The sequence below is a fragment of the Nycticebus coucang genome, chromosome 3 (assembly GCF_027406575.1).
Source record: "Nycticebus coucang isolate mNycCou1 chromosome 3, mNycCou1.pri, whole genome shotgun sequence".
Classification (NCBI taxonomy): domain Eukaryota; kingdom Metazoa; phylum Chordata; class Mammalia; order Primates; family Lorisidae; genus Nycticebus; species Nycticebus coucang.
The window spans coordinates 53,350,172-53,377,445 of NC_069782.1; the positions used below are offsets into that span (position 1 = coordinate 53,350,172).

At 44.1% G+C, this 27,274-nt stretch overlaps 2 protein-coding genes across 4 annotated transcripts in view; one reads left to right on the plus strand and one right to left on the minus strand.

Moving 5' to 3' along the window:
- MYRFL (myelin regulatory factor like) overlaps positions 1–27,274 on the minus strand; it is a 158,842-nt gene that overhangs the window by 121,384 nt on the left and 10,184 nt on the right. The window lies entirely within an intron of this gene.
- On the plus strand, positions 7,183–7,978 carry LOC128582245 (ferritin light chain-like). The gene has a single exon (XM_053585946.1). It carries the CDS (start codon positions 7,383–7,385, stop codon positions 7,908–7,910), a length of 528 nt encoding a protein of 175 aa, XP_053441921.1. The 5' UTR covers positions 7,183–7,382; the 3' UTR covers positions 7,911–7,978.

The window sequence follows — 27,274 nt, forward strand, 5'->3', positions numbered from 1 at the left end:
ATACACCCAGCAAATAGATTAGTCTGGGAGGTTGATGCCTCCTTCCCCACCTTGCACCTCTGTCACACCCAGTTACTGATACTCACTGAATGAACCCCATGATTGCATTACTTAGCAACCTTCTCTTGATGTGACCCAGCTGTCTCTAGTGAACAGATACTCCAGGGGTTTGCACCTGCCTGAATCACAAGGAAATCTATATCTGCTCAGCCAGGCCACTGTACTCTGCCTCTATCCAGCAGGGGGAGGTGAGGCCTGACAACCTCCTGCGCTTGATGGAGGCTAGGGGGATGTTCACTATTCCAACCCCACCCCTGACTGATGCTACTGACAGAACAGAACAGAACAACTTTGCGGGAATTTTTCTCTGTCCCTGCTAAATTCCCAGGGCCTTCATTTTAGTCCCAGATCTGTTCCGTGATGGTGGCCACCTGAGAAGATGCCCGGCCTCCTCTGATTGCCCAGAGAGACAGAGAGTGTGGCTTTGGAATATCCGGGAGTGAGCCCTATTGTTGCCAAAAAGGCTGCTGCTCTGCGCCTCTGGGCACCACCACTCCAGTGTGGTTCCCTCTCAGCCGACTATCCTGTCCTCACTCCCGTGCCACAGAATCAGCACTGACCAGCTGGAGTCTAGGCCCTGTTCAAACCCCTTGAGAAATCACCCAAGAATCTGGACTCCTGGGTGACAGGCCTCCAGACCTCAGAGTGAGAGTGGAGGGGAGTGCTGGGAGCTCAGAATTGCCGGTAGAGAATATATACAGTTTTATACAGTTTTATGCCTGGCAGGAGAATGCCATGGCATCCTAGTAGGGGAGGTAGGTCCAGTTTTTAGAGGGTCTCTGCCATGGAGTATAGTAGGAGGACCTTTGAACTCTGCTCATTTGTTTGTGGGGCACTCCAAGCCCTTCTCATGGGGGAGGGGACTCCCGTCCATGTGGTGATGGATTTTGTACCTTTTGTTTGTATCCTTGGGGTTGCAGCTTGCCTCAGCAGGGTTGATGTGCATTCTTCAACCTTCTCTCTTGGTGCAGCTCTAATCCACCAGGTTACTTGCTAAATTTCTGTCTTTTAACTCTCCTTCTGGATGTGAGCCTCTGTGGAAAGCTGGTTTCAGTCAGCCATCTTGTCTCCGCCCCCCGCCCCCAGTCTCCTCTTAATGGTAGCCAGAAGAGTCTTCCTAAAGTACAAATATGACCTTTCCTTTCCCTGCTCAGAATTTGCCCTGGCTCCCCAGTGCCTTAGAAGAGGTGGTCAGCGAAGGAGAGAACAGTTAAGCTGAGCCCTTATTAGTCTCTCTCCTCCCCACAAAACATTATAAGTGAATCCAGATTCTCTTCATGCTTGAGCCTCAGCCCCTGCATCTCCTGGGTTGCAGTCTGGGGGAGATCCAGAAGGGTAGTTTCAGTCAATATCAGCTGCACTACTTAGCAACCTTCTCTTTATGTGGAGTCCAGAAATATTTGGGGCTCCACAACCACAAGGTGGAAGGGAGAGAAGACTGGGGGGCTCCAGGCTGGAGAAGTTTACCATGACAGCCGACCTCCATCCTTGGCAACCAGGTTTGGAATAGAGGGAGCATCTAGGGGGCCCATGAGATCTGGTCGAGAGTGGCTCCTGGACGGCAGACACAGGGAGGAGGGAGAGGAAGTACTGGAATTTTTATAGTATAAAATATAGGGATGTATATGCATAAAGTAGACAAAAATATCTTTATTTGCTGATAACTTGACTCTATACCTAGCAAGCTCAAGAGAAACAACCAATCTACTATTACAAATAATTAGAACATTAAATAATATATTTGGTTAAAATTAAATATGAAAATGACTTGCTGTTTATAATAATAATCATTCAGATAAATATTATGGCAGAAAAGATTCCATTCTAGGATTAATAAATTGTGGTATATGTACACCATGGAATATTACGCAGCCTTAAAGAAAGATGGAGACTTTACCTCTTTCACATTTACATGGATGGAGCTGGAACATATTCTTCTTATTAAAGCAGCTCAAGAATGGAAGAAAAGTATCAATGTACTCAGCCCTACTATGAAATTAATTTATAGCTTTCATATGCAAGCTATAACCCAATTATAACCTAAGAATATGGGGAAAAGGGAAAGGGAGGGGACAGGAGGGGAGGGGAGGAGGAGGATGGGTGGAGGGAGGATGATTGGTGGATGACACCTACAGTGCATCTTACAAGGGTACATGTGAAACTTAGTAAATGTAGAATATAAATGTCTTAACACAATAACTAAGAAAATGCCGGGAAGGCCATGTTAACCAGTGTGATGAAAATATGTCAAATGGTATATAAAACCACTGTATGGTACCCCATGGTTGCATTAATGTATGCAGCTATGATTTAATAAAAAATAAATAAATAAATAAATAAATAAAAGATTCCATTAAAAATAACAAAAAGCATACAATGTCTAAATATGTTTTTAGGGACAATACTTTAAACTAAAAACCTCTACAAAGGACCTTAAGAGGAGATTTAAATAAATGGAAAGACCTTTATTGTTCTTAGGCTGCAAGACTCAATTTTGCAAAAATCTTATTAGACGTTATCTAGGATGTCACCAAACCCACATTCATTTTCTAAAAATTCCCCATACAGAGAGTCTCCAGCTGCCACATTTGTGACACATAACCTCAATAGCCGCCGAGTCAGGGAGGACCAATGCGGCCCTGGCCAGTGACCAATTATTTCTTCCAAGATTTTGCTCTAATAGACTTTTAAAGCAGGTGGCTGAGATTAAGTCCTACAATAGCTAAGGCAGAGGACTGGAGTAATCAATATTTCTGCCACTTGATTGTTTTACCTTTACTGAGGCCTGGTTGTGTAACCTTTGCTCCAATTACATAACAAACTGTGTTTACAGCCTTTTGAATTGGTTTGTGTGCTACCTAAAATCAAATAATCTTCAAGTTAAAGTGTTTGAAATTCTACTGGAGGAGGCAATACACATGAATGGCCAGAAATATTCTGGAGGAGGAGTAAATAAGTATGAGAGACCCGGGAATAAAATAAATAGGAGACACACATCAAAGGATCGTAAACAAGTCCAGGATATATAAAGAAATATCGTACATGTGTGCAAATGTTTATATATATATATATATATATATACTTCTGTATGGAACTTTAGTATATGATAAACATAGACTTGGACACTGGTGAGAAAAGGCAGGAAAATTGGCTATTCAGGGGAAAAAAATCTGGATCATTTTCCTGCTTCAACATCAAAATTCCAGATAGATCAAAGATTCCAATGTAAAAAAGAAACTGCAGGAAGAAAACATGGGTGAACATGCTTATGATCTTGAGATAAATAAGACTTTCTAAGCATGGCATGACAGCCAGCCACCATAAAGAAAAGGAATCATAAATTTTAATTCATTTATTTTTGAGGAAGAAAAATTTTTAACACTTTATGTTGAAATAATTTCAAACCTACAAAGAAGCTACAAGAAAACAAAGCAACTCACACATACCCTTCGCCCAGACCCACCAGTCATGAACACTGTACTGTATCTGCATTACCACTCTCTCACACTGTCTGTCTCTCTCAGACCCACCCACACATACACACATAAAAACACATATGCACATTCTCCCTCATACACATACACGTCCGTACATCCATAAAAACACATATATAAAAATACATATATACACAATCTCCTATCATATCTTTCTGAACCACTTGGGGAATAAGTCATCTTGATCCCTGAATATTTCAGTGTGTATTCCTAAGTACAAAAACATTACCTTCGCAATCACAGTTCAGTTATAAAAATCAGGGGAACCAATACAGTACAGTTTTATTATATAACCTACATTCCATATTCAAATTTTGCCAATTGTTCCAATAATGTTGTTGATCTCAATTTTCTGGTCCAGAATCTGATCCAGAATAACATAGTGCATTAAGTTGCCATGTCTTTTTAGATTTTTCAAAAAATACAGATTAGTTGCCCCTATAAAAGTACCTCAGTTTAGGTTTACCGAATATATTCTCATGGTCAAATTCAAGTTATGTATGTTTGTCAAAAATCTTACATAAGTAACCTTGTGTCCTTCTCAGTGCCTTAAGTCAGGAGGATGGAAATATTCTGAGTCCTGTTAAGAATTGACATGGGTGTCAGCATAACAGTACTCGGGTAACGGACCGTCTGCCAGCTTTCTCCACTACAAAGTTACTAGTTTTCCTTTTGCAATTTGTGAGGAGATACTTCAAGATTGTACAAATGTTCTGTTTCTCATCAAATTTTTACCCAACAGGTTTAGCATCCTTTGATAATCATAAGTATTTTAATACAAGGAAAAAATGAAAGCTGGGTAAAATGGCTCATGTCTCTAATCCCAGCTACTCAGGAAGTTGAGACACGACTAGCCTTGTTAACATAGTTAGACTCCATCTCTAAAAAATAAAATTTACAAAAAAGATTAGGCCAGCATGGGTGTGCAACTATAGTCCTACCAACTGAGAGGCTGAGGAAGGAGGATTACTTGAGCCCCAGAGTTCAAGGCTACAGTGAGCTACAATTATGCCACTGCATTCCAGCCTAAGTGACAGAAGTCTAAAATAATTTTTTTTATTTTTTTAAAAATTGAAAAACAAACTGTGAAGTATTTTTAATATGCACAGAAAAGGGTTAAGTTTCTTCATATATAAAATGCTCTTTAAAACCAATAAGTACTGATCCATAAAAGCTGCACTGCGATCAGCAATCAGTGCCCGACCTCTGTTAGAGCTGCGCTGCAGTCAGCAATCGGCATCTGGACCTCCATAAGAGCTGCATGCTATCAGCTATGGATGCCCAGACCTCTGTAAAAGCTGCACACAATCAGCAATCAGCACCCGGACCTTGTAAGAGCTGTGCTGTGATCAGCAATCTGCCCCAGCCCAGACACTGGTAAGAGCTGTGCCTGCTGGGCCTCCGCACACCCTGACCAGGAACTCCAGGAGCCACACAACCCCATGTCCTCCCTTCTGTACCCTCCCTGCCTCCACATCAGCCTGCTCATCTGGCCAGGGACCCTGGTAGCCGCATGCCCTCCAGAGCCCTCCTGCCTCTGCGCAGAGCCCGTCTCCTGGCCAGAGACTGTTGGAGCCTTGGGCTCTCTAAGCCAAAGTCACTGGGTGCCAGGCATTCCCAGAACCATGTGCACCACCCCCCACCCTGTTGCTGAATCCAGGTGTGTCACACTCCAGAGCTGCTCCCACAACCAGAACTACTGGCTGGGGCAGCCCCAGAGGAATCACACAGGGTCACTCCCTACAAAGATCCAGCAACAATAGAGTGATCCCATGGGGATCTAATCTTGGAGAGGCACCTCCCCAACTCTGAGGACAGCTAGAGGCAACAGTGAAAAAACAATATTGAGGTGAAATCTACAGATAAACTTTGGCAATATGAATAATCAGAGTAGGTCAACTCCCCAAACAATCAATGGGGCAGACACAGTACAAGATCCCATGGAGACAATGGGCAACCTTGCCTGGTTCCCAATCTAAGTGGAAATGATTTCAATTTAACTCCATTCAATACGATATTGGCTGTCGGTTTGCTGTAGATGACCTCTATCAGTTTAAGAAATGTCCCTTCTATACCGATTTTCTTAAGTGTTATGATCATGAAGGGATGCTGGATGTTATCAAAAGCTTTTTCTGCATGAATTGAGAGAATCATATGGTCTTTATGTTTTAGTTTGTTTATGTGCTGAATTACATTTATAGATTTACGTATATTGAACCAGCCTTGAGACCCTGGGATAAATCCCACTTGGTCATGGTGTATAATTTTTTTGATGTGTTGTTGGATTCTGTTTGTTAGGATCTTATTGAGTATTTTTGCATCAATATTCATTAGTGATATTTGTCCATAATTTTCTTTTCTTGTTGGGTCTTTCCCTGGTTTAGGGATCAAGGTGATGTTAGCTTCGTAGAATGTGTTGGGTAGTATTCCTTCTTTTTCTATATTTTGGAAGAGGTTTTGTAATATAAGTACTAGTTCTTCTTTAAGGGTTTGGTGGAATTCTGACATAAAGCCATCTGGTCCTGGGCTTTTCTTTTGTATAGTTGATGCTATTTCAGAACTTGATATAGGCCTTTTCAACATTTCCACTTCGTTCTGGCTAAGTCTTGTTGGTGGCATACTTCCGACTATTGGTTGATTTCTTTCAGATTTTCGTATTTCTGAGAATAAAGTTTCTTGTAATATTCGTTAGGATTTTTTGAGTTTCTGAGGGGTCTGCTATGTCGTCTTTGTCATTTCTGGTTGATGAGATTAGTAAAATTTCTAATCTAATTTTCCTGGTTAGGTTGGCCAAAGGTTTATCTATTTTATTGATCTTTTCAAAAAACCAACTTTTGGATTTATTGATCTGCTGTATAATTCTTTTGTTTTCAATTTCATTTAATTCTGCTCTGATTTTAGTTATTTCTTTTCTTCTGCTAGGTTTGGGGTTGGAATGTTCCTCCTTCTCCAGTTGCTTGAGATGTCCCATTAAGTTATTAACTTCCTCTCTTTCCGTTTTCTTGAGGAAGGCTTACAGTGCTATAAATTTCCCTCTTAGGACTGCCTTTGCAGTATTCCAGAGGTTCTGTTAATTTGTGTCTTCATTGTTGTTTTGTTCCAAAAATTTGGTGATTTCCTTCTTAATCTCGTCTATAGCCCATCTATCCTTCAGCATAAGGTTATTTCGTGTCCATGTTCTCGTATGGGTATACAGATTCCTGTTGTTATTGAATTCAACTTTTATTTCATGATGGTCTGAGAAGATGCAAGGAATAATTTCTATTTTTTTAAATTTGGTGAGGTTGGATTTGTGGCCTAGCATGTGGTCAATTTTGGAGTATGTTCCGTGGGCTGATGGGAATAATGTGTATTCAGTTGTGTTGGGATGAAATGTTCTGTAGATGTCTGTTAAGTCCAGACATTGAATGGTTAAATTTAAATCTAAAATTTCTTTGCTTAGCTTCTTTTTGGAAGATCTATGCAGCACTGCTAGAAATCGAGTTGCTCATGTCTGTTAGATTTTCTCTTATAAATTGAGGTGCATTCTGGTTGGGTGCATAAATATTAATAATTGAAATCTCATCATATTGTGTATTGTGTATTGCCTTTAACAAATATGAAGTGTCTCGTGGCGCATGAGGTGGTCCCTTGGATCTGTGTCTTGCTTCAACAGTGTTTGGACGGAACAGACCCGGGGACTCCCTTTTTTCCAGCCTTCAGCAATTTTCCAGTCTCATTCTTTTCTTTTCCACTTGCAATCTCTGGGACCTTCTTCACTGCCATCTCCTGCCTCTGGAGCCAGCTAACACCATTTTTTTGTGGTTAGTTCCTTATTACCGATCAAACATGAGCTCCCAGATTTGTCAGAATTATTCCACCAATGTGGAGGCTGCCGTCAACCGCCTGGTCAACTTGCATTTACGGGCCTTCTACACCTACCTCTCTCTGGGCTACTATTTTGACCGCGACGATGTGGCTCTGAAAGGCGTGGGCCACTTCTTCCGCGAGTTGGTGGAGGAGAAGCGCGAGGGCTCTGAGCATCTCTTGAAGATGCAAAACCAGTGTGGTGGCCGCGCTCTCTTCCTGGACATGCAGAAGCCATCTCAAGATGAATGGGGTACAACCCTGGACGCAATGGAAGCCGCCTTAGCCCTGGAGAAGAGCCTGAACCAGGCTCTTTTGGATCTTCATGCCCTGGGTTCTGCCCGTACAGACCCTCATCTCTGTGACTTCCTGGAGAGTCACTTCCTAGATAAAGAAGTGAAACTCCTCAAGAAGATGGGTGACCACCTGACCAACCTCCACAGGCTGGCTGGCCCCCAGGCTGGGCTGGGCGAGTATCTCTTCGAAAAGCTCACTCTCAAGCACGACTAAGAGCCTGCAGGGACCAGTGACCTCTGAGGAGCCCTTTTCAAACCATCAGGGCTTCTGCCAGTGCTGCCTCCTCCTCCAGCCACAAGGCAGCTTTTTAAACACCTTGCAGTCTTTTCCCAAGCCTTGGACCAAATGGAAATAAAGCTTTGTGCACCTAAAAAACAAAACAAAACAAAAATATGAAGTGTCCATCCTTATCCTTCCTTATTTTGGTTGGATTAAAGCCTATTGCATCTGCAAATAGGATTGCAATGCCTGCTTTTTTCTGCTTTCCATTTGCCTGGATTATAGATGACCATCCCTTCACTTTGAGTCTATATTTGTCTTTTAATGTAAGATGAGATTCTTGTATGCATCAGATTTTGGGCTTGAGTTTTTTTTATCCAGTCAGCCAACCTGTGCCTCTTTAGAGGACAATTTAAACCATTCACATTAATTGAGAATATCGACAAGCCTTTCAAGAGTCCGGTGGACATTTTTAATCCTTTTGCGACTGTGGAAGTTTGAATTTGATCAAAATATTCTGGGTGGGTTTACTTTTGTGGTGGAGGATTACACTGGTCTTTATGGAGGATAGGTCTGAGAATATCCTGGACAGCTGGTTTAGTTATGGCAAATTTCTTCAAGATGTGAATGTCATTAAAGTATTTAATTTTGCCATCATAAATGAAACTCAGTTTAGCTGGATACAGGATCCTGGGTTGAAAGTTATTTTGTTTTAGGAGATTAAAAGTTGATGACCATCCTCTTCTAGCTTGAAAGGTTTTAGCAGAGAGATCTGCAGTCATTCTAATATTCTTCCCCTTGTAGGTGATGGTTTTCTTTCGTCTGGCTGCTTTCAGAATTTTCTCCTTGAAATTAACTTTGGTGAAATTGAGTATAATGTGTCTGGGGGATGTCTTATTTGGGTTGAGTCAGGCTGGAGTTCTGAAACTATCTGCTATCTGAATTTCAGAATCTCTTGGCATGTCTGGAAAGTTCTCTTTCATAATCTCACAGAGAAGAGGCTCTGTGCCTTGTGACACCACTTCATCACTTTTGGGGATTTCTATAAGATGAATATTATTTTTCTTTGAATTATCCCAGAGCTCTCTGAGAGAGTGATCTGTTTTTGCCCTCCATTTCTCTTCCTCTTTGAGAGTGTGGGAGCGTTCAAAAGCTTTGTCTTCAATGTCAGAAATCCTTTCTTCTGCTTGCTCCATTCTGTTACTGAGGAATTCTACTGTGTTTCTCAGATCTTTGAGGGCTGCAACTTCTTGTCTCAATGTGTCCAAATCTTTGGTCATTTGGTCTTTGAATTTGTTGAATTCTTCAGATATCTTTTGGGTTACTGCTTGGAATTCTAGTTCAATCTTATTTGCTATCCAGATTCTGAATTCGATTTCTGACATCTCAGCTATTTGTTTGTGCAGGGGATCTTGTACTGTGTCTGCCCCATTGATTGTTTGGGGAGTTGACCTACTCTGATTATTCATATTGCCAAAGTTTATCTGTAGATTTCACCTCAATATTGTTTTTTCACTGTTGCCTCTAGCTGTCCTCAGAGTTGGGGAGGTGCCTCTCCAAGATTAGATCCCCATGGGATCACTCTATTGTTGCTGGATCTTTGTAGGGAGTGACCCTGTGTGATTCCTCTGGGGCTGCCCCAGCCAGTAGTTCTGGTTGTGGGAGCAGCTCTGGAGTGTGACACACCTGGATTCAGCAACAGGGTGGGGGGTGGTGCACATGGTTCTGGGAATGCCTGGCACCCAGTGACTTTGGCTTAGAGAGCCCAAGGCTCCAACAGTCTCTGGCCAGGAGACGGGCTCTGCGCAGAGGCAGGAGGGCTCTGGAGGGCATGCGGCTACCAGGGTCCCTGGCCAGATGAGCAGGCTGATGTGGAGGCAGGGAGGGTACAGAAGGGAGGACATGGGGTTGTGTGGCTCCTGGAGTTCCTGGTCAGGGTGTGCGGAGGCCCAGCAGGCACAGCTCTTACCAGTGTCTGGGCTGGGGCAGATTGCTGATCACAGCACAGCTCTTACAAGGTCCGGGTGCTGATTGCTGATTGTGTGCAGCTTTTACAGAGGTCTGGGCATCCATAGCTGATAGCATGCAGCTCTTATGGAGGTCCAGATGCCGATTGCTGACTGCAGCGCAGCTCTAACAGAGGTCGGGCACTGATTGCTGATCGCAGTGCAGCTTTTATGGATCAGTACTTATTGGTTTTAAAGAGCATTTTATATATGAAGAAACTTAACCCTTTTCTGTGCATATTAAAAATACTTCACAGTTTGTTTTTCAATTTTTAAAAAAATAGCTGTAGTCCCAGCTACTCGGGAGGCTGAGGCAACAGGATCACCTAAAGCCTTAGTGCTGGAGGTTGCTGTGAGCTGTGATGCCAAGGCACTCTACCATGGGCGATAAAGTGAGACTCTGTCTCTAAAAAATAAATAAATAAAATAAAAATAAAAGATTCATGAAGACCAATATCATAGTTGCTTTATTCATCACTGTAACCTCATAGTTGACAGACAAAAAAATATTTGTTGAATAAATGAATGAATGAATGAAGATCTTCACTCGCCAGGACTGAGCTGATGAGCCTGAGTAAAGATGCCACACAAATGGGGGTATGCTCCCTCCTCTCTGAAGCCTCCTTTGCTCCCCGCTTTCTGCCATTCCTGAGCGGGAGAGCACACTGACACCCCACAACAAAGGGGCTTGGAATCCAGGTCTCCTTCAGAGCCCTCTAAGTGTTCATCTTACCACAGCAGTTTCCCCGACATGTAAACCTCCACCCAACCATGCAATTACCATTTAACCATATGGGACATGGCTCCGTGCAATTATTCCATTGCAGCTTCTGACCACCACTAGCTGGTAGTCAATAGCCAGGGTCCCATTCAAGGGTTAAACTAAGGCAAACTGCCTTCCATGCTAAATGCAGAGGGGGCTAGTTTTGCTGGAATCAAGTGCTCTGGAGGCTGCCACGGATAAACAAATGCACTCAACCCATCACTTCCAAGGATGTCCAGGGCAGCGTGCGGTGGGGGCATTATTTTTGGCAACTCCTATTCCCCATTCTGGGTGGCACACTTTGCTGTGTGAAGTATTTTGCTTTTCTGGAGGATTGTAAGGTCACATCTATGGACTCTCAAACAACCGGTGTTTGGTGGGTTTCTCAACAGTGGGAAGCCAAAATGTTTTCTTTCATCTTATTAAATCTGAAATAGCTGATAGATAATTTATGAGATCCTAGACATTCTGTGGAGGTTTCAAGGTATAAATATGCAACAATTCAACTCTCTGTTCCCTAGGGGCTCGTATTCTGGAGTGGGGGGAGGGGGACCTGCAGGGGAGGGCAGGTGCACACACCCTGTGAGAAACAAGACATCTGCAGGACATGTTCAGACAGTGACAAAAATAAGAGACTGTGACAAATGCATGGGGCATCTCTCAGGAAGGGACCACCAGGCTCAGGGGCACGAGTGGACAGGAGGCCAGAGCTGGGGAATCCCCCGGACACTGACATTATACGCTTTACATTTTTAAAAGTCATTCACGTTGCTTTGTGGGAAAGGATTGTAAGGACCAAGAAGAAAGGAAAGGAGGTCAATCTGAACACTCCTGCAGTTGCCAGGGACACTCAGAGTTTGGATTTCTTCCTCTGGGCCAAGCAAAGAATAAGCGTTCATCCTGCATGATCTTGTCACATCAGCGTTACTTCCAGCTTTCAGATATGGCCAAGTGATCATGCGGATTAGCTATTTGGCCAGAGCCGCACAGCTTGTGGGTGGCACACAGGGAACCCACCCCAGGCATGTCCTGAGCCCTGAACATGATGCTCTCATTGCCCCACACTGCCCCCTACCCCGCCTCCCAAATGGCAGCCAACTGCACAGATGCCAGACCCCGACTCGCTGCTGCTGCTTCCCTGGACTCTGGGTTAGCCAACTGCTAAGGGAGGCAGATGGCAGGAGAAATCTGGTTTGTTTCAAAGTGAAGCCCCTGCTGGTACCCCATCTGCTCTACATACACACACACCCCACACACTTCCCCAGGTAGAAAGGGGCGGTGGGCTACAGCTCCCAGGACCCACCTGATGTGGCTGATCCCAACCCCTTCGTGAACAAGAGGAGATGATCCTCGTGGTGGCTGGCTTTCTCCAGGACTCTAAAATCACATCTGTGTTTTCCAAACTCTAAGGAAATTGCTCAACAAGATAAATCCATAGTGTCAGCTAAAATTGTTTTCAGGAGCTTTTACACACACATGGAGTAACTTTCAAATGGCTCTTAAAATAAATCTCGTGTTTTTAAAAATAATCACTTAGCTCTCAATGTCTTAAATGCTTGTTGATAGGGCCTGAGCCTGCAGCTTCCCCCTTATTGCTCTTATAAAGCAAGACCCTTCCTCACCCAAGCTCTCTGCCTCTCCTTCCTGGCAGTGTTGGGTTTAGAGAGTGCAGTTGTGGTTTTGGAGTCCAGAAGAAAGCCAAAACTGCAGGATGGAAGCTGTCCTGCTGCCCCCTTGGCCTTGGGAGACAAGAAAGCACTTGATTATGATGGTCAGTCCACCAAAAAGCACCACAGACAGATCCAAGCTGCAGCCACAGGACCTGATAAAAAACACATTCACTGTGGGGCTCTTCAAGGCCGCAAGCAGGGCGGGCACAGCAAGGCCTTGCTTCCATGATGCTCTGCCTTCTCCACCCACTGCCCAGCCACCCCCACCAATCCTGCATAGAGGCCTGCCTCATCTCCATCGATCCCTCCCCTCCTGCAGCATGTTCCCCAGCCCCGGCAGCCCCCTGGTCTTCTCTGTTTCCACTCTTTAACGCTTTGTGCTGTACAGCAATGAGAAAACTCAGACAGCAGGCAAGATGATAAAACGTGTTGGTTACAACTCTGGTTATTTTAAATCTAGTTATCTAGATTCTAAAAAGTAATGGTGGGGATATCCCAAATGGTCACCCTTTGAATTTCATCATACAGATAGGTTCCTTCTAATATACCATGGTTCATAAGAAATTGGAGCAGAAATGTTAATCGATGTTTCAAACAAGAAAAAGGAGGAAGAGAAGAGAAATAAAACATCCCCCTTGTTTCATTTGCTAAGAATACTTTTGTCTTGAAAATCCACTGAAGGTCAAACTGGCTTTAAAATCCATCATTAGTGTTGGAGTCACAAGAGCCACCACACTTGTGGTGGTGGGGTAAGGATGATGTTTCCCCAAAGATATTGCCAATCATTAATGATTGTTTATACCTTTACACTCTGTGCCCAGAAATAAAATCAGGGACAGGCTCACGGTCCCGTGGGAGGGAGAAGATTGGCTTCAGCAGTGCTGGGTGTCGCATGATGATAACCTATGTGGGATACTATGGAGCCAGGGCCAAGCCAAGGCTTCTGTCCACAGGTGACATTTTTTAAGTTCACTAGGCAAAAGAAGATGACAAACATTCCAAGAGCAGAAAAAGAAACGTGCAAATGAATTCAAATAATCAGCGGCAGGACTCCTGTGGGTATGTGCCCACAGCCTGGTCATGCAGGAGGTAGGTGAAGAATTTGGCAGAAATGGAAGCCAAGAACTTTCAGGGACCCCACTGCCAAATGGGTGTGCTTTTATGTCAACCCCTGTAGCAGTCATGTTTTGTACGTCTGTCTCTTTCTGTTCAGCTCTAATCCCGTCTACGGCAGAAATTGCCTTCTATCACACAGAGCTTAAGTATTTAGGGCAGGACTTAGAACGTGATGATTATTCACTAATTATTGAATTTGTTGGATGAGTAAATGAAACTTTGAATGCATACAAGTAATTATGAATGGTAGAATGTGTATCACGGCATCTCGAAAGTTATGGAGGCATGGGAGAATTTAAGCAGAGTGTGAGGATCAGGTTTATAATTGTGAAAGGTCGTTCAACCTGTAGTTGGGAGACCATGGAAACTGGCAACAGCCCCTCAGGGCTCCTGGGGTGTTTTTCCCACCCTCAGAGAGTTGGTTATTAAACACTTACCAGCACATCACCGTATGTGAGTAGCATTTGGGAGGATTAAACCACCAGATTTTGTGACTGACAGAAGGAATCTGTGTGATTCTCCTGTCCCTGTCTTGACCAGCCCCGTTGGTGCATTGAGGTAGAAAACCTGAGACAATTGAGCGAGGAGGGAAGGGCATGAGGAGCGTGTCCGCTCGGGCACTCTTCTATACTCCTGGAAACAGAAGTGAGCAGAGGGCAATGCCCCCAGGAAAAACTCCACCTGGTGACCCAGAATCCTGGGACTCTCCCATCTCCTGGGATGGTAGTTTTACTTTGATCCAGGAAGAATCTAATCAGTTCTTTCGGGCAGAGGTAATGTGACCCGCTGCTGGAAACAGTGGCAGGATGAGACTACTGTCTCTGGACTTTCACATGATATGAATCACCTAGAATTTATGGGCCTGATAATTGAGAGATAAAATAAAAATTAACCTTATTCAATGTGAGTAAATACATAGTTCAAGTACACTGTGTAACAGGATGGCAGCTCCCACATTGGTTTTCTATAAGGGTCAAAATGCAAAATCCTAGAAACACAGCTGCTGGGCTCTGAGGACAGTAGATAACATTAAGGAACCCACGCATGCCTGCCAAAACCAGCCATACCAACGGACACCATTTCCTTTGCTGTTCAACTGCCCCACTGGCAGATTAGAAGACTCTCAATGGAAATGTGTATCTTGATTTCAGTTACACACTAAACAATATCTCTCTTTCATTTAACATTCAATAAATATGTGATGACATGCTGTGTGCTAGGTCCTGGGGCCAAGCCAGAGCAGTGTGCAGTCCCGCCCTCCAGCAGGTGGTAACGACACAGCAGTAACAACAGAGTGGTAAGTCAGAGCCCAGGAGACATTCAGGAAGGGCTTCCAATACAATTAGTGGGTGGGGAAGAGCTGGCAAAGATGGCTACACGTGCAACTAAGAGGAAGAAGACAGAGGGAATTACACTTGTTAGAATCAGGTGAATTTGTACAACTGTCCCCCACAATGCTAACCTGAGAAAATTCTAAACTTCAGCATAAGATTACTCCACTTTCATCCTTCTCAACAACGTTACTTGTAATTTGGATAAACACAGAAAAGGCAAACTGGGCAAGCACTGCAGATACCTGAAGGAGGCAGGCAAGGCACAGGACGGTACGAGAGCACCAGAATCTAGACCCGGCTGGACCGATGGCTGACTCGGACCAGAGAAATCTGATAGGATGAGCCCGCAGCTGTGCATGGACCATTCTATTTGTAACTATGATATGGGAACACTTGGTTTGTGAATAAATATATGTTAAAGAAAAAGGTCTTTTAGTTGTGTTATCACGAGGAAATATTGTAAAGACAAAGAAATTAAGGTAGGATTACAATAATAGAATTGCTGAGTATAGAGCTCGGAATGGTGGGGTCCTGGTTCCTCTACCAGCAGATCAGATCTTCACAGTGTGGGGCCCAGGCCTGCAGGCGGATGCTCATGACTAGTAGGGTGTCCAGAGGAAGTCAAACAGGGAGCAAAAGAATCATAGCCAAGACGTTTATGAGACACCAGGGGAGGAGGAGAATGTTTGGTAAGTTTAGTAGAGGCATACTCTGTACTGATACTGTGCTAAGAATTTTACATGTACGTTCTCATTTAATCCTCACAGCAATTTAATTCTATCAGAGAAGGAAAGAGTCTTAGTGAGCTTCAGTATTGCTCAAGGTGCAGTAACACAGTTGTCACTTCTGGGCACAAGTGTTTTCTGCTACAGCGTAACGTACATGTTCCTGAATAAGCTTGCTTTAGACAGAATTGTACGCAATAGTAGAAGAATATAGGGCTGGAGAAAACCACTGAAAGTTAATAAAAACAATAACATCCCTAATAACATGTGAAAGATGTGTTATTAATATTGTTAAGTACTTCTGTATCCATAGGCATTTATCCTTTATTTAAAAGTATTGGAAGTGGTTGCAGGAAGAGTTGTTACGCTAAATTATGAAAAGAAGAGAAAAGTAAGGAGGAAATTGAGATAATGATAACCGGTTTAAATCAATTACAACCCATCTGATAGAGCTGAGTCAGAGTTTATTGGTCCTGAGTTCAGAGACTCTCCTCTGTCTAAACAGATTAGTCTTTGGTTAGCAGGAAAGAAGGTGGGTGTGTCTGCTGATGGTGCCGGCTTTATATAACTTTAAAATGTCACATCTCTAAGCTCCTTCAGCATTAACATTACTAGAAGTCCACGAGAATGCAGAGTTCACTTCTTTTCACAAACTGAGGAATTACTCAGGGTGAAGAATAAATGATCGCCGACTGGCTCGGTAACTTTGGAGAGCTGCCTGCGGCTTAGCACAGCCTCTCTAAACTAATCTAAACGTTTGCATAGGATCCAAGGTCAAGAAGGGAAAATGACTAGCCCATGGCATTACGTAATTCAGTGTTATCACTAGTAGATTATCAAGGTCACACTTCTTTTAAATTAGTGATGTGAAATCTAAATGAACCAAGATGTTCTGGGATTCTGGAGATCCATTTTTCCAGCAGGTTTGGAATTTTACAGCTAAGCTTCCTTCCCTCCCACAATGTGAGGATTACACTTTTATGCTTCATCCATTTTCCCTTCAGTAATACACATTAACATTAGTATATGCAGTAATAACAAACAACAAAAAAGAAAGAAAACAATATTAACTTTAACTGTAGAAGACAAGTTTGGAAAATAGCATCTGACAAAAATGTTTTAAATGGTATGGGAACACATTGAGTGACCTCATTGATTTTATATCCAAGGTTCTAAAGAATTACTGTTCTGGTTTTGTCTTTTAGGAAATCTAATTCTGCCAAAGGCCAAAAAGGAAGAGGAAGAGGAGGGGAGATGGTCTGGAGGGGGCAAGTTGAGGGACGGGGTGGGGAGGACAGAAGCCTTCGGAGCAGACACCACTCCTAGGCCTTCTAGGTGAGCTTGGCCCCCCTGAAATATACCGCGTTGAATGTTAAATCAAAGCCTCCTGCGTGGCACACAGTCATTCAGGAAAGGTGACAAGAAGGCTGCCCGCCTGCGGCTTTCAGGGCCACCTGTTCCGCCCCAGCAATGCCTTTTTATCCTGCCAAGCCAGGAAGGGAGGGAGGGACAACCCACAGAGCCCTGGCTGAGGGCTGAGACTTCAGCCAGTTGCAGGATAAGGAAGGAAACGCAGAGGATTTAGAATCCTGGGAAGAGGATTCATGTTTTAATTATTGATTCAACAAGTATGTCTGAGGACTGCTCTGAACAGTCTCTAGGATCTGAGGCTACCAGGACAAAGGACACTTCACTCCTTCCTTTCGGTCATCCACTGGAAATGAAAAGGCGTTTATTACATGCTTTGAATGCATGAAAGCTCAGTGGCTCACGCCTGTAATCCCAGCACTCTGAGAGGCTGAGGCAGGAGGATTGCTTGAGCTCAGGAGTTTGAGATCAGCCTGAGAATAAAAAATAGCTGGGCGTTGTGCTGGGCACCTGTTGTCCCAGCTACTCAGGAAGCTGAGGCAGGAAGCTCACTTACTTGGGTGTAGAAGTTTGAGGTTGCTGTGAGCTACGACGATGCCACAGCACTCTACCCAGGCAACAGAGTGAGACTCATCATTAAGAAAGAAAAGAGAGAGAGAGAGAGAGAGAGAAGGGCAGAGAACTGCGGAACTATAATACACAGGGAACACCAGAGGGAATGACGCCAGAGTCAGCACCTCGAGGGAAGAGCAGTGCACCCAGTAAACGGGAGGGAGGGGAGCTCCAGAAGGAGGGAGCCCTATGTGACCTGGAGGGAAGAAGAGCATGAGATTTGGGGAAACCACGAGTCAGATCGACCTGGGGCAAATTCCAATTGTACTCAACTCCTCTGGCCAATTTCCTCAGCAGGAAAAAGGAGTTGGGCTTTACTGCCGTAGAGGGCTGCTTGCAAACTGAACACAATGATGTGCATCATTCCACAGCTGGCATCATGCGCCCCTTTCTTTTTCCTTCCTGTTCCGGCCCCCGCTCTCCCTAGAGACGGGGTTCAGCACAATGAAACAATTGCTGAACTCGGGGCAGACCAATTCCATCAAAGCAGGGGGTTAGGAAAAAGCCAAAAAGAAGGAAAGTCGTTGGCTCTGTCCTGGAGAGGAGGTGGGTTGGGTAGCCAGTGGCCAGCTTGTGACCAAAGACTGGCCATCTTTACTTAAGTATTTTTCAGGCATCTAGCCCTAGGACATAGAAGCTAATCAGCCAATACCTGCCTTTACCTGCTGTTTCCTATGGGAGGGCAGAATGGTGCACAGACAGAAAGATTATTGGACTTGGAATGAGAAGACAAAGGTCTTGCCACCAACTCTAAAAACTATCAATATGATTTTACACACATCTGTCAACTTTTTAAGGTTCAATTTTTTTATGTGTGAATGACCAATGAGTTGATGAAAATAAGTTTGTAAAACATCAAAGTTATAAGCCTAAAAGTTATAAAATGTCAAAGTTATAAACCCTAGACCCTGCCAACACATGGTCAAATGACCTATCCGAGGTCAACAGATAACATTTTTCTATATGGATTTTACATTATCTCAGCCTCCTTTCCTGCAAAATAATCAACAGATTTAAGAACTGATTCTTTTACAGTGAGAATATTACAGAACATAGGTTAAAAAAAGAAAAAGTTCTTGCCTTAAAATGAATTTTCAATCTCTTATTTTCAGAACTTCCTATAGATTTACTGTAAAATTAGCATAAAATGCTTCAGAGTATCTAAGAACAGAGCAATAATAACAAGCATTCCTTTCAGCTTTGATTCTCTTCCCAAGCCAGGAATGCCAACTAAACTGTGGAAATATGGTATTAAGTTTCACTGTTCTGTTGCTGAAAAATCTTGATTTCAAGAACAACATGGAAAAGCTGAACCTTCTGCAATAAAAAGAAATATTCAGTACTTTGTCCTTTGTTGCTTAGCAACTAAGGGCTATAAATGGATTTATGATTATAAAGACCCTGGAATTAATGTGAACATGTAAAAGCTGTAATAACTCCCTGGAGACAGGAGTGTTTCTTTGAAAAAAGAAATGTATGGATCTGTGTGAAGCTTGTACTCATTCTTGTTTGAAAATAAAGCAACCAGTTTGGTTCCTTCACACTTGTGAATATTATAATACAAATCAGCATTTTATCATTAATAGTCACAACCCTAAGAGGTATGTGTTAACTGTCCCCATTTGACCGATGGAGGAAACTGACATTTTAAAAGGTTAAGTGATTAGACAGAGATCACGTAACTGAGAAGCCAAGAAACCAGGACTGGAAGCTGGATCTGCTTTTGCCATTAGCACCCTATAGAGATTCCTAGGGAGCACAGTTCGCAGCTCTTTAATAATTTGAGGCTATTGATAGCTTTAATCTGACCAGAGCAACACTAATTCCACCTACTACGTCACAAAAGATCTTCTCCTCACAAGACATTACTTCCCATTACTATAGTGACATTTGTTTCTTATATTGCTAATACTAGGGTATTACCTATTGGGGTGACATCTTGCTGTGCTTTTGTAATCAGGTTACTCAGAATGACAAGATTAAGAGTTCATTTTTTTTCCCTGCAGCTCATAATGGGTAGAAAAAAACTTTGTTATTTTAAAAAAAGTTTTAGGGCGGTGCCTGTGGCTCAAAGGAGTAGGGCGCTGGCCCCATATACTGGAGGTGGTGGGTTCAAACCCAGCCCTGGCAAAATAAATAAATAAATAAATAAACAAGTTTTAAAGCGTTGATATTTTCTACTGCACTGCCTGAATTGAGCTACCTAAATTCTCTGTGTAGACTTTCGTTATGCATAAAGCAGAGCTAGGGAGCAGTGTTAGTGTTCTTACAACTTCGTCTTCTTGTTGGTAGCCTCATCCTTTAAGTTGCTATAACTGCCTGCTCCACGAACATAAACCATTACCTTTGTACCACTAACACTTCACCTTATTATTGGGCTGTGCCAAAAAAATGCCAGATGGCAATAAAGTACCAATTGCTTGCAGTCCAGAATAATTTTACATGCAAATTGTCAAAAATAAATAAATAAATAAAAGCACTGGCTATCGTTACAGAAGACATCAGTTCTACAGCCACTTCCATAGATGATTCCTCGTATGCTGTTTACAAGACTGTGTGGACAGTGGGTAGGAACGCAGACCGTCAGGGTCATTCTGCCCAAATCCAAGCTCTGATACATAGCAACTTCTCTGAATCTCTTTCCTCATCTGTAAAATAGTGACATTATCCACCTGTTCATTGTGCTGTTCAAATGAAGAATTAATACAGCTAAGGGCATTAGAGCATGTTTAACATGAAGCCAGCACCCATGCAATGATAGTTGCTCTCTTATTGATCACAGTCTGCTTTAGGGAGCCCCTTAATAAGAATAAATATTTTTCTTGATTATATAATATTAATAATTTCATTGAGCAATGAATACATGACAGGCACTGTACAAAGTACATGCTTCATCATACTTAATTCTCACTCATCTCCTATGGAGGAGGTATTATCCTCATTTGAAAGAAAGGCCCAGTCATTTGCTAAGGCAGCATCTTAAATGTGTGACAGGAGTGAGATTTGAACTCATGGAAATATGGATAGAAGTCTACACTTGAACTACCATGTCACCCATCACCACATACCCAGGCTCAAGGTTCATGTATATGAATTACAGTGGTGTCCAGTTTGCAGAGCTGATGTGTGTGGCCTTAAGCGGGAAAGATGCTGCAGTCACCAATCCCCGAAATCACCCCGATGACCCCAGGTCCCTGACCCCGACTGTGTCCTCGGCCTCTCTACTTTGACTCAGCTCAACAGCTCCTATCCCCACTTGACCCCTGACATTCCCCAGTGACTTTGAAGTACTGACCTGATCTCGTTCAGCTCATGACCCGGCCTTAGTCACAGCCCAAGCTTCTCCCCTGCAGACTTTGGTTTCCAATCTCCTCCATGCCCAGTGAGTATTTCTGCCATGTTTTTAACTATCACCACAGCACATCTGTTACTCCCTGCCTATAAAGAGCTCCTTTTAAGGAGAAATAGAGTTACTGTAACAGAGAAAAATCACTACTGTGGGTACCACATCTAAGAGAAACCTACATAGACTGCATCCAGGAGGAGCTGTGACTCTCCCCCGACCCCTGCAGGAATGATTCTTTTCTTTTCTTTTCTTTTTTGAGGCAGAATCCCAGTATGTCACCCTGGTTAGACTGCCGTGGCGTCATAGCTCACAGGAACCTCAAACCCCTAGGCTTAAGGATTCTCTTGCCTCTGCCTCCCAAGTACCTGGGACTACAGGTGTCCGGCTATTTTGCCGCACCCCCGGCATCAAGCCGCGGTGAGGTGGCGCTGTCCGCATTATAAAATGCGTGAGTAGGTGGTATGTGCTCCCCGGAGCGAAACCCCCAGCACCCCTGGTTTGCGACAGCAGCGCATAAGTTGCCTAGCATGCCTTTGTTTGAACGTAATGACTCACGAGGTGCGGCATAAAAGCCTAAGAAACCTTTGCTCTGAAACCTGTCTGTTCAGTTGAATGCCTGATTGTTGCCTGATTGTCTTGAGAAACCAAGAATAAACATAATGACTTACTGATCCACAATTAAACACAGCAAGAATGGCTGTGCCGAACTCAGTGGCTCCAAGAGAGCCTGCACAACAGCACGTCCCTACCATAAATGTCAGTGACTTGAGACAATGCAGGCACGGCAAACAAGATGTTCCAACATGACATACACTATCACCTCCTGCAGTAAAACTTTACTTAGAAAAACATCTTACTTCACTAATTTTCATATGTAACACAAACCAATAGAGTAGTTTAATGTTTAACAAACAATAAATCAAAATATAGTTACTAATAAGAGTAAAAATACATAAAAAATATATATAGAAGTAGTCAAGCATTATACGTAAAAGAATATGTTCAGCTATTTTTAAAAGAAATTATAAGAAACTGAGAACAATTACAGAGCTAAGAGAAGTCACAAACCTTGACATTCCTAAATTAGGGGAAGTAACCAGGTGTTACTGATAAAACCACCTCCCTAGAGCAAAAACCTTAAAAAGATAAACCACCTCCCTCCGGCACCTCCCTCCGGAGAGCAAAACCTTGAAAACATGTAGTGCATGATAAACCACATATGGAGACACAAAGATAATTTACAAGCATAAGCAAAATAACGATTACATTGTTTGAACCTTGGAAAGAAAATGTATAAATACCAACTTCTGAACTCAATAAAATTTACAGCTGCTTTCATCATCACTCGTGGTGTGTGGCAGTTTGTCATTTCATCCTGCGTCGACCTTTTCAACCAACCTGTACCGTTCACCCTGAGCACCCTCGGACTGAGGCCCATCGACCGGCGGTCCGCGGCACTATTTTTTGTTGCAGTTGTCATTGTTGTTTAGCTGGCCGGGGATGGGTCTGAACCAGTGTATGTGGCCAGTGCTGTAACCACTGTGCTACGGGCACCAAGCCAGAAATGATTCTGATATTAAAATATCTGCAAGGAAAACCCAACTACTATGTACAAAACAATAAAGGCCACCCTGCTTTTCCACAGGAGGTTCTGGTCGAGAATCTCCTTTATCTGATACACACTTTACAAACATTTTTTGAGTAGCAACTACACGTAAGACATTGAGTCTTCACAGATGAGTGAGACGAATTCAAGTCCTAACCTGGAAGCATTCGCTGTCTTCCAGGAAGACAGGCATGCAAACAACTTCCCAGTGAAGGTGCTAATCCAAAGGCATGGACAGAGAGCTGGACAGACACAGGCAATATCCCCTGACTTTGCCCAGAGAAGTTAGCTGGATGAGAAGTTCATGACAGGCAGAAGTCACAGTCAAAGGCCTCTGCTCCAAAAAGGCTCCGTGTTGCCGGTGAACAGATGGTAACGATGGCAGTGTTGATGACGACGAGGACAGCAAATGCATGGAGACCCAGGCGCTCTCCCAGGCCTTGTGTGTGTGGAATCATGTAACTCTCACAGTAACTTTGTTGGTATTACCAGTAACCCAATGTTCTAGATACTGAACTGAGGCTGTATCTACAAAGAGATTAAATAACTCACTCGAGATAACACAGCTCAGAAGGGGCAGAGTGAAGATCAGAACTCCGGCCTGGGTCATGCTCCTGCCCACTGCACCCAGAAGCCTCTCCCTGGTGTGAATACAGGGGATTTGTGGAGACAAAGCTCCCTGGAACGTGATGTCAGGATCATTGTCACAATGGAGACGCAACATTGTGGAATGGGTAAGCCGTGGCATTTCTATGAGCCCGTGGCAATGTGGGCAGCAGTCAGCCCAGGGAGAGGAGGTGGGAGGCTCTTGCCAGAGAAGAACGTCCAGACCAAGGCAAGGTTACAGCCGAAAGATCTTTCTGAGATTTAAGCATCAGAGTTTGGCACATGATTAGCTAGAGAGAACTGGAGGAATCATGAAGGGTGACACGCCGGTTTCTGATATGGGAGGTTTGTCAGAGAGTGAAGGGAATTCAGGAGCAGCAAAAACTAGAATCAGGAAGGGGAAGGATAATGAGCTCCAGTCTGAAGGAAGCTGAGGGACACCAGGTTTGTACACGTGGGTGTTAGGCATCTGTGAATATCAGCACAGGTCTGGAACTTGCCAAAAGGGGTTGCCGTACGCTAGTCCAGGAGAACCCAGGGGTGAGCTTCTGTCACATAACTAGAGGAGTTGCAGACACAGGACGCTGGGCAGACAAAGACAGGGCATGAAGGAGCCAGAACCTGAGAGGAAACAGGAGGCAGAGGAGAACCAGAAGTGAAGATGCGGGGAGCTCACAGGACAGCAGCCAGGAGTCGGTGGGTGGCAGTAACAGCCCAGAGAGGACTCCAGGAGGGTGAGGACTGAAGGTTTTTAACATGATCTCACCATTAGAAGACACTTCACAGGAGCAAGGGGGCAGATGCCAAATTGAAGTGGGTTGAAAAGAGAATAGATTGAGTAATGAAGACCATGGGTATTTTCAGAGTTTCGTGAGGAGAGGGGAAAAGGACAGTGAGTGTTTAGAGTTTGTGCTCAAGTTGGGGGAAGAGATACTGAGTCCCTTTGTTGAACCACTGACACCTTGATTTCTCTATTTTCTCCCAAAGAATTCTGTTCCCTTCTGCTTTCCCGTGTGCTGACTTTTACATCAGTCTCCAAGGTATCTGTTCCCAGAATCTTTTTAGAAGCAGGCAAGGCATGAATAACCAATAAATGTTGACCCACAGTTGGGTGGCTCCTCCCACCAAACTGGGCACCAGCTCAGCTTCTGGAAGCATCTCTTCAAGTGCCTCGATGGGAGAGTCTCAGCAGCAGCCACTGGGGAAAGGAGGAAGCCCATTGCCAAGGAAATCATCCCTTTTCCTGGTCAGGTCAACTTCTCAAGGAGAGGGCAGCTTGTTTTCTACTTCCACCAGGAAAACTGGGAACAGCATTTCAAGAATTCACTCCCATTTTTGTTATGCTATTGCTCTGGTTTACATGTTTACCAACATTTTTCCAGCTCAGACAATAATTTTTTACCAGTGCTTTTAGTCATACTGCTAAATCACCCATTCTCACCACCTAATAACACGGTGAGTAGAATCTATAAGTTTCTGGACTCTTTGCTGAAATGTGTTTCTGTCCAGCGTGTCCCCCCCGGCTGAGAGCATGCCCTCCCTGTGACCTGCTCTGGCTCCTCTGGAGGGGGGAGGTGAGAGACTCAGCCAAGGCCTGGGACCACAGAGCGATTCCTGACCCCTTCCAGGTCACAGGCCTCCCTGAAAACTATGGAACCTTTCCCACTAAATATGAGAACACATAAAAAACATGTTTTCAAAATGTTTTTTAAAACATTTTTAACATGTTTTCTTAAACCCAATTCAGAGGGTTTAAGCACCCTGAATCTTACCCCATGTTAAGGATTCTAAGCACAGAGTAACTTTTTCTAAGAAAAAATAATAAATAGAAATTAATATCAGGTAGATGTGATGGTAAAAGTCTACAGATTGATTTTTTTTTTTTTTTGAGGCAGAGTCTCACTTTGTCACCCCTGGTAGAGCGCCGTGGCATCACAGCTCACAGCAATCTCAGACTCCTGGGCTCAAGCAATTCTCTTGCCTCAGCCTCCCAAGTAGCTGGGACCACAGGCGCCCACCACAACACCCAGCTATTTTTAGAGCCAGGGTCTCACTTTAGCTTAGGCTGGTCTCGAACTCGTGAGCTCAGGCAATCTGCCCGCCTCAGCCTCCCAGAGCACTGGGATTACAGGAGTGAGTCACTGTGCCAGGCTCTGATTTTTTTTTTTTTAATAAATTTCCCATCAGGCAATTTGGCAACACTTAGAAAGACCTAACATTTTTTAAAATTCCTATGTGCCAATACTTCACTTTTGGGGAAATCCATCCAAAGTAAATAAAAATTGGGCAGGAAAATTCCATCACGGTATACGTATAACAGGTATAAATATAGAGTGAACTGCAATGTCCAACAGTAAGAAGAAATGGTTAAATTATGGAGCATGTCAAGTAGAGGTTGTATTTTTTCTCTCTCACAGGTTCCCAGAACCTGATTAGGAGCTGTGTCCTCCTTCCTCCTCCTTACTGTCCCAGAGTGACCTTCCCTCTCTCTACTTCACAAGCTGCAGTTCATTCCAAGTGTGTGCCTAACGTCCAGCTACCTCCTGGGCATGGCCTTTGCCAACCTCGTGGTCACTGTCCCTTTCTCATTGAAGCCCTCAGCGTCCCGTTTCTCTCTTCTTCTGTCCAGCACGACTCACCATCTCTGCTGGTTGTTCCAGTGTCCACCAGTAACACCCCAGCCTCTCTGCCGTAAACTCCTCAACTCCAACCATGTCGTGTCCACCTCACCTAGCCACCTGCTCTCATGACCCTTTCCTGGACATCAGCGTCACCAATAACAGCAACACCACCTACAATCTCCCAAAAAGATTTTTTTACTCTCTGTACTTACATGAAAAGTGGTCCCCCACAGATATGTCCATCCAGAAATGGTAAATGAGGCCTTACTTAGAACAGGGGTCATAAAGTTAAGGATCTTAAAATGAGATTATCGGGGATGAGGTTGGTCCAAGGACGAGTGTCTTAGGAAGCCGAGAGGAGGGGAAAGGGATCACAGGGAGTGAGCTGGTGAAGAAGGAGGCCCAGGGCAGAGTGAGGTGTCTGCAAGTTGAGAAACATGAGGAGTCCCAGCCGCCACAGAGCAAGGAGAGAGGCGAGGAACAGACTCCCCACAGCCACAGAGGGAGGGGAATGGACTCCCCACAGCCCCAGGGGGAGGGGAACGGACTCCCCACAGCCCCAGAGGGAGGGAACGGACTCCCCACAGCCCCAGAGGGAGGGAACGGACTCCCCACAGCCCCAGGGGAAGCTCAGCCTTGTCGCATCTTATTTTCAGACTTCTGGCCTTCAGAACTATGAAAGAATAAATTTCTGCTGTTTTAAGTCACCAAGTTTGCATGAACTTGTTACGGCAGCCCTAGGAAGCTAGCGTACTCTCTCAGATAATATCATAACTTACTTTCCCTCCTCCAGTCCCCAAATGGCCCTTGCCACAGTCTCCCCCCAGCCCCTTCTCAGGCACTTGGGACTTCAGAGGCAAAGCGTGAGTGATCTCGGTTCCCACCCTAAGATGTTTGCTGCACCTGCTCCAGCTACTCTGCCACGTTTCTTGTGAGGACAGAGGACGTCTGTGTTTCTGCTACCGAAGGACATGCAGAAAGGTGCTCTGGGTCTGCCCTCGCCCACCTTCTCAAGGCCCCTCCCACGATCACCCTGTCTTCTGCACTGTGCGTTTATTCCTCTGACTCAATCTTCTCCATCAGCCAGCTATGCTTTTGCATCTCCCCCATGAAATTAAAAGCAAACAAATGAGCAAATAAAAACTCTCAGCTCTGTACCCTGCCATCCATTTCTCTCTTCCTAGAACAGCAAAGCTTCTCAAAAGCACTGTCAATTCTCACCCCTCATCTTCTATTCTCTCCTCAACCCCAGGACCAGGCTTTCTTTTCCACTGCAGGAAAACCACTTGTGAAGGTCACACACGCACTATTTCCCCCAAATTATCTGGTATTTCAGAAACATTTGAAACATTGGCCATATGTCTTCTTGAAACACTTGGTTTACTAGTTTAACCCCACCCTCACTTAGTTTGCCCCCTGCCTCACTTAATATTCCTTTGCTAGCTGCTCTCCCTTGGACCCCAAAGTGTCACAAGTGGTCCTCTTCTCTATTTGTACCACCTTCTGGGTAGGCCCATCCAGTCTCAGGGACTTTAAACACTATTTGTACACTGGTGACTTCCAAACTGACATAAACAGCCCCCCA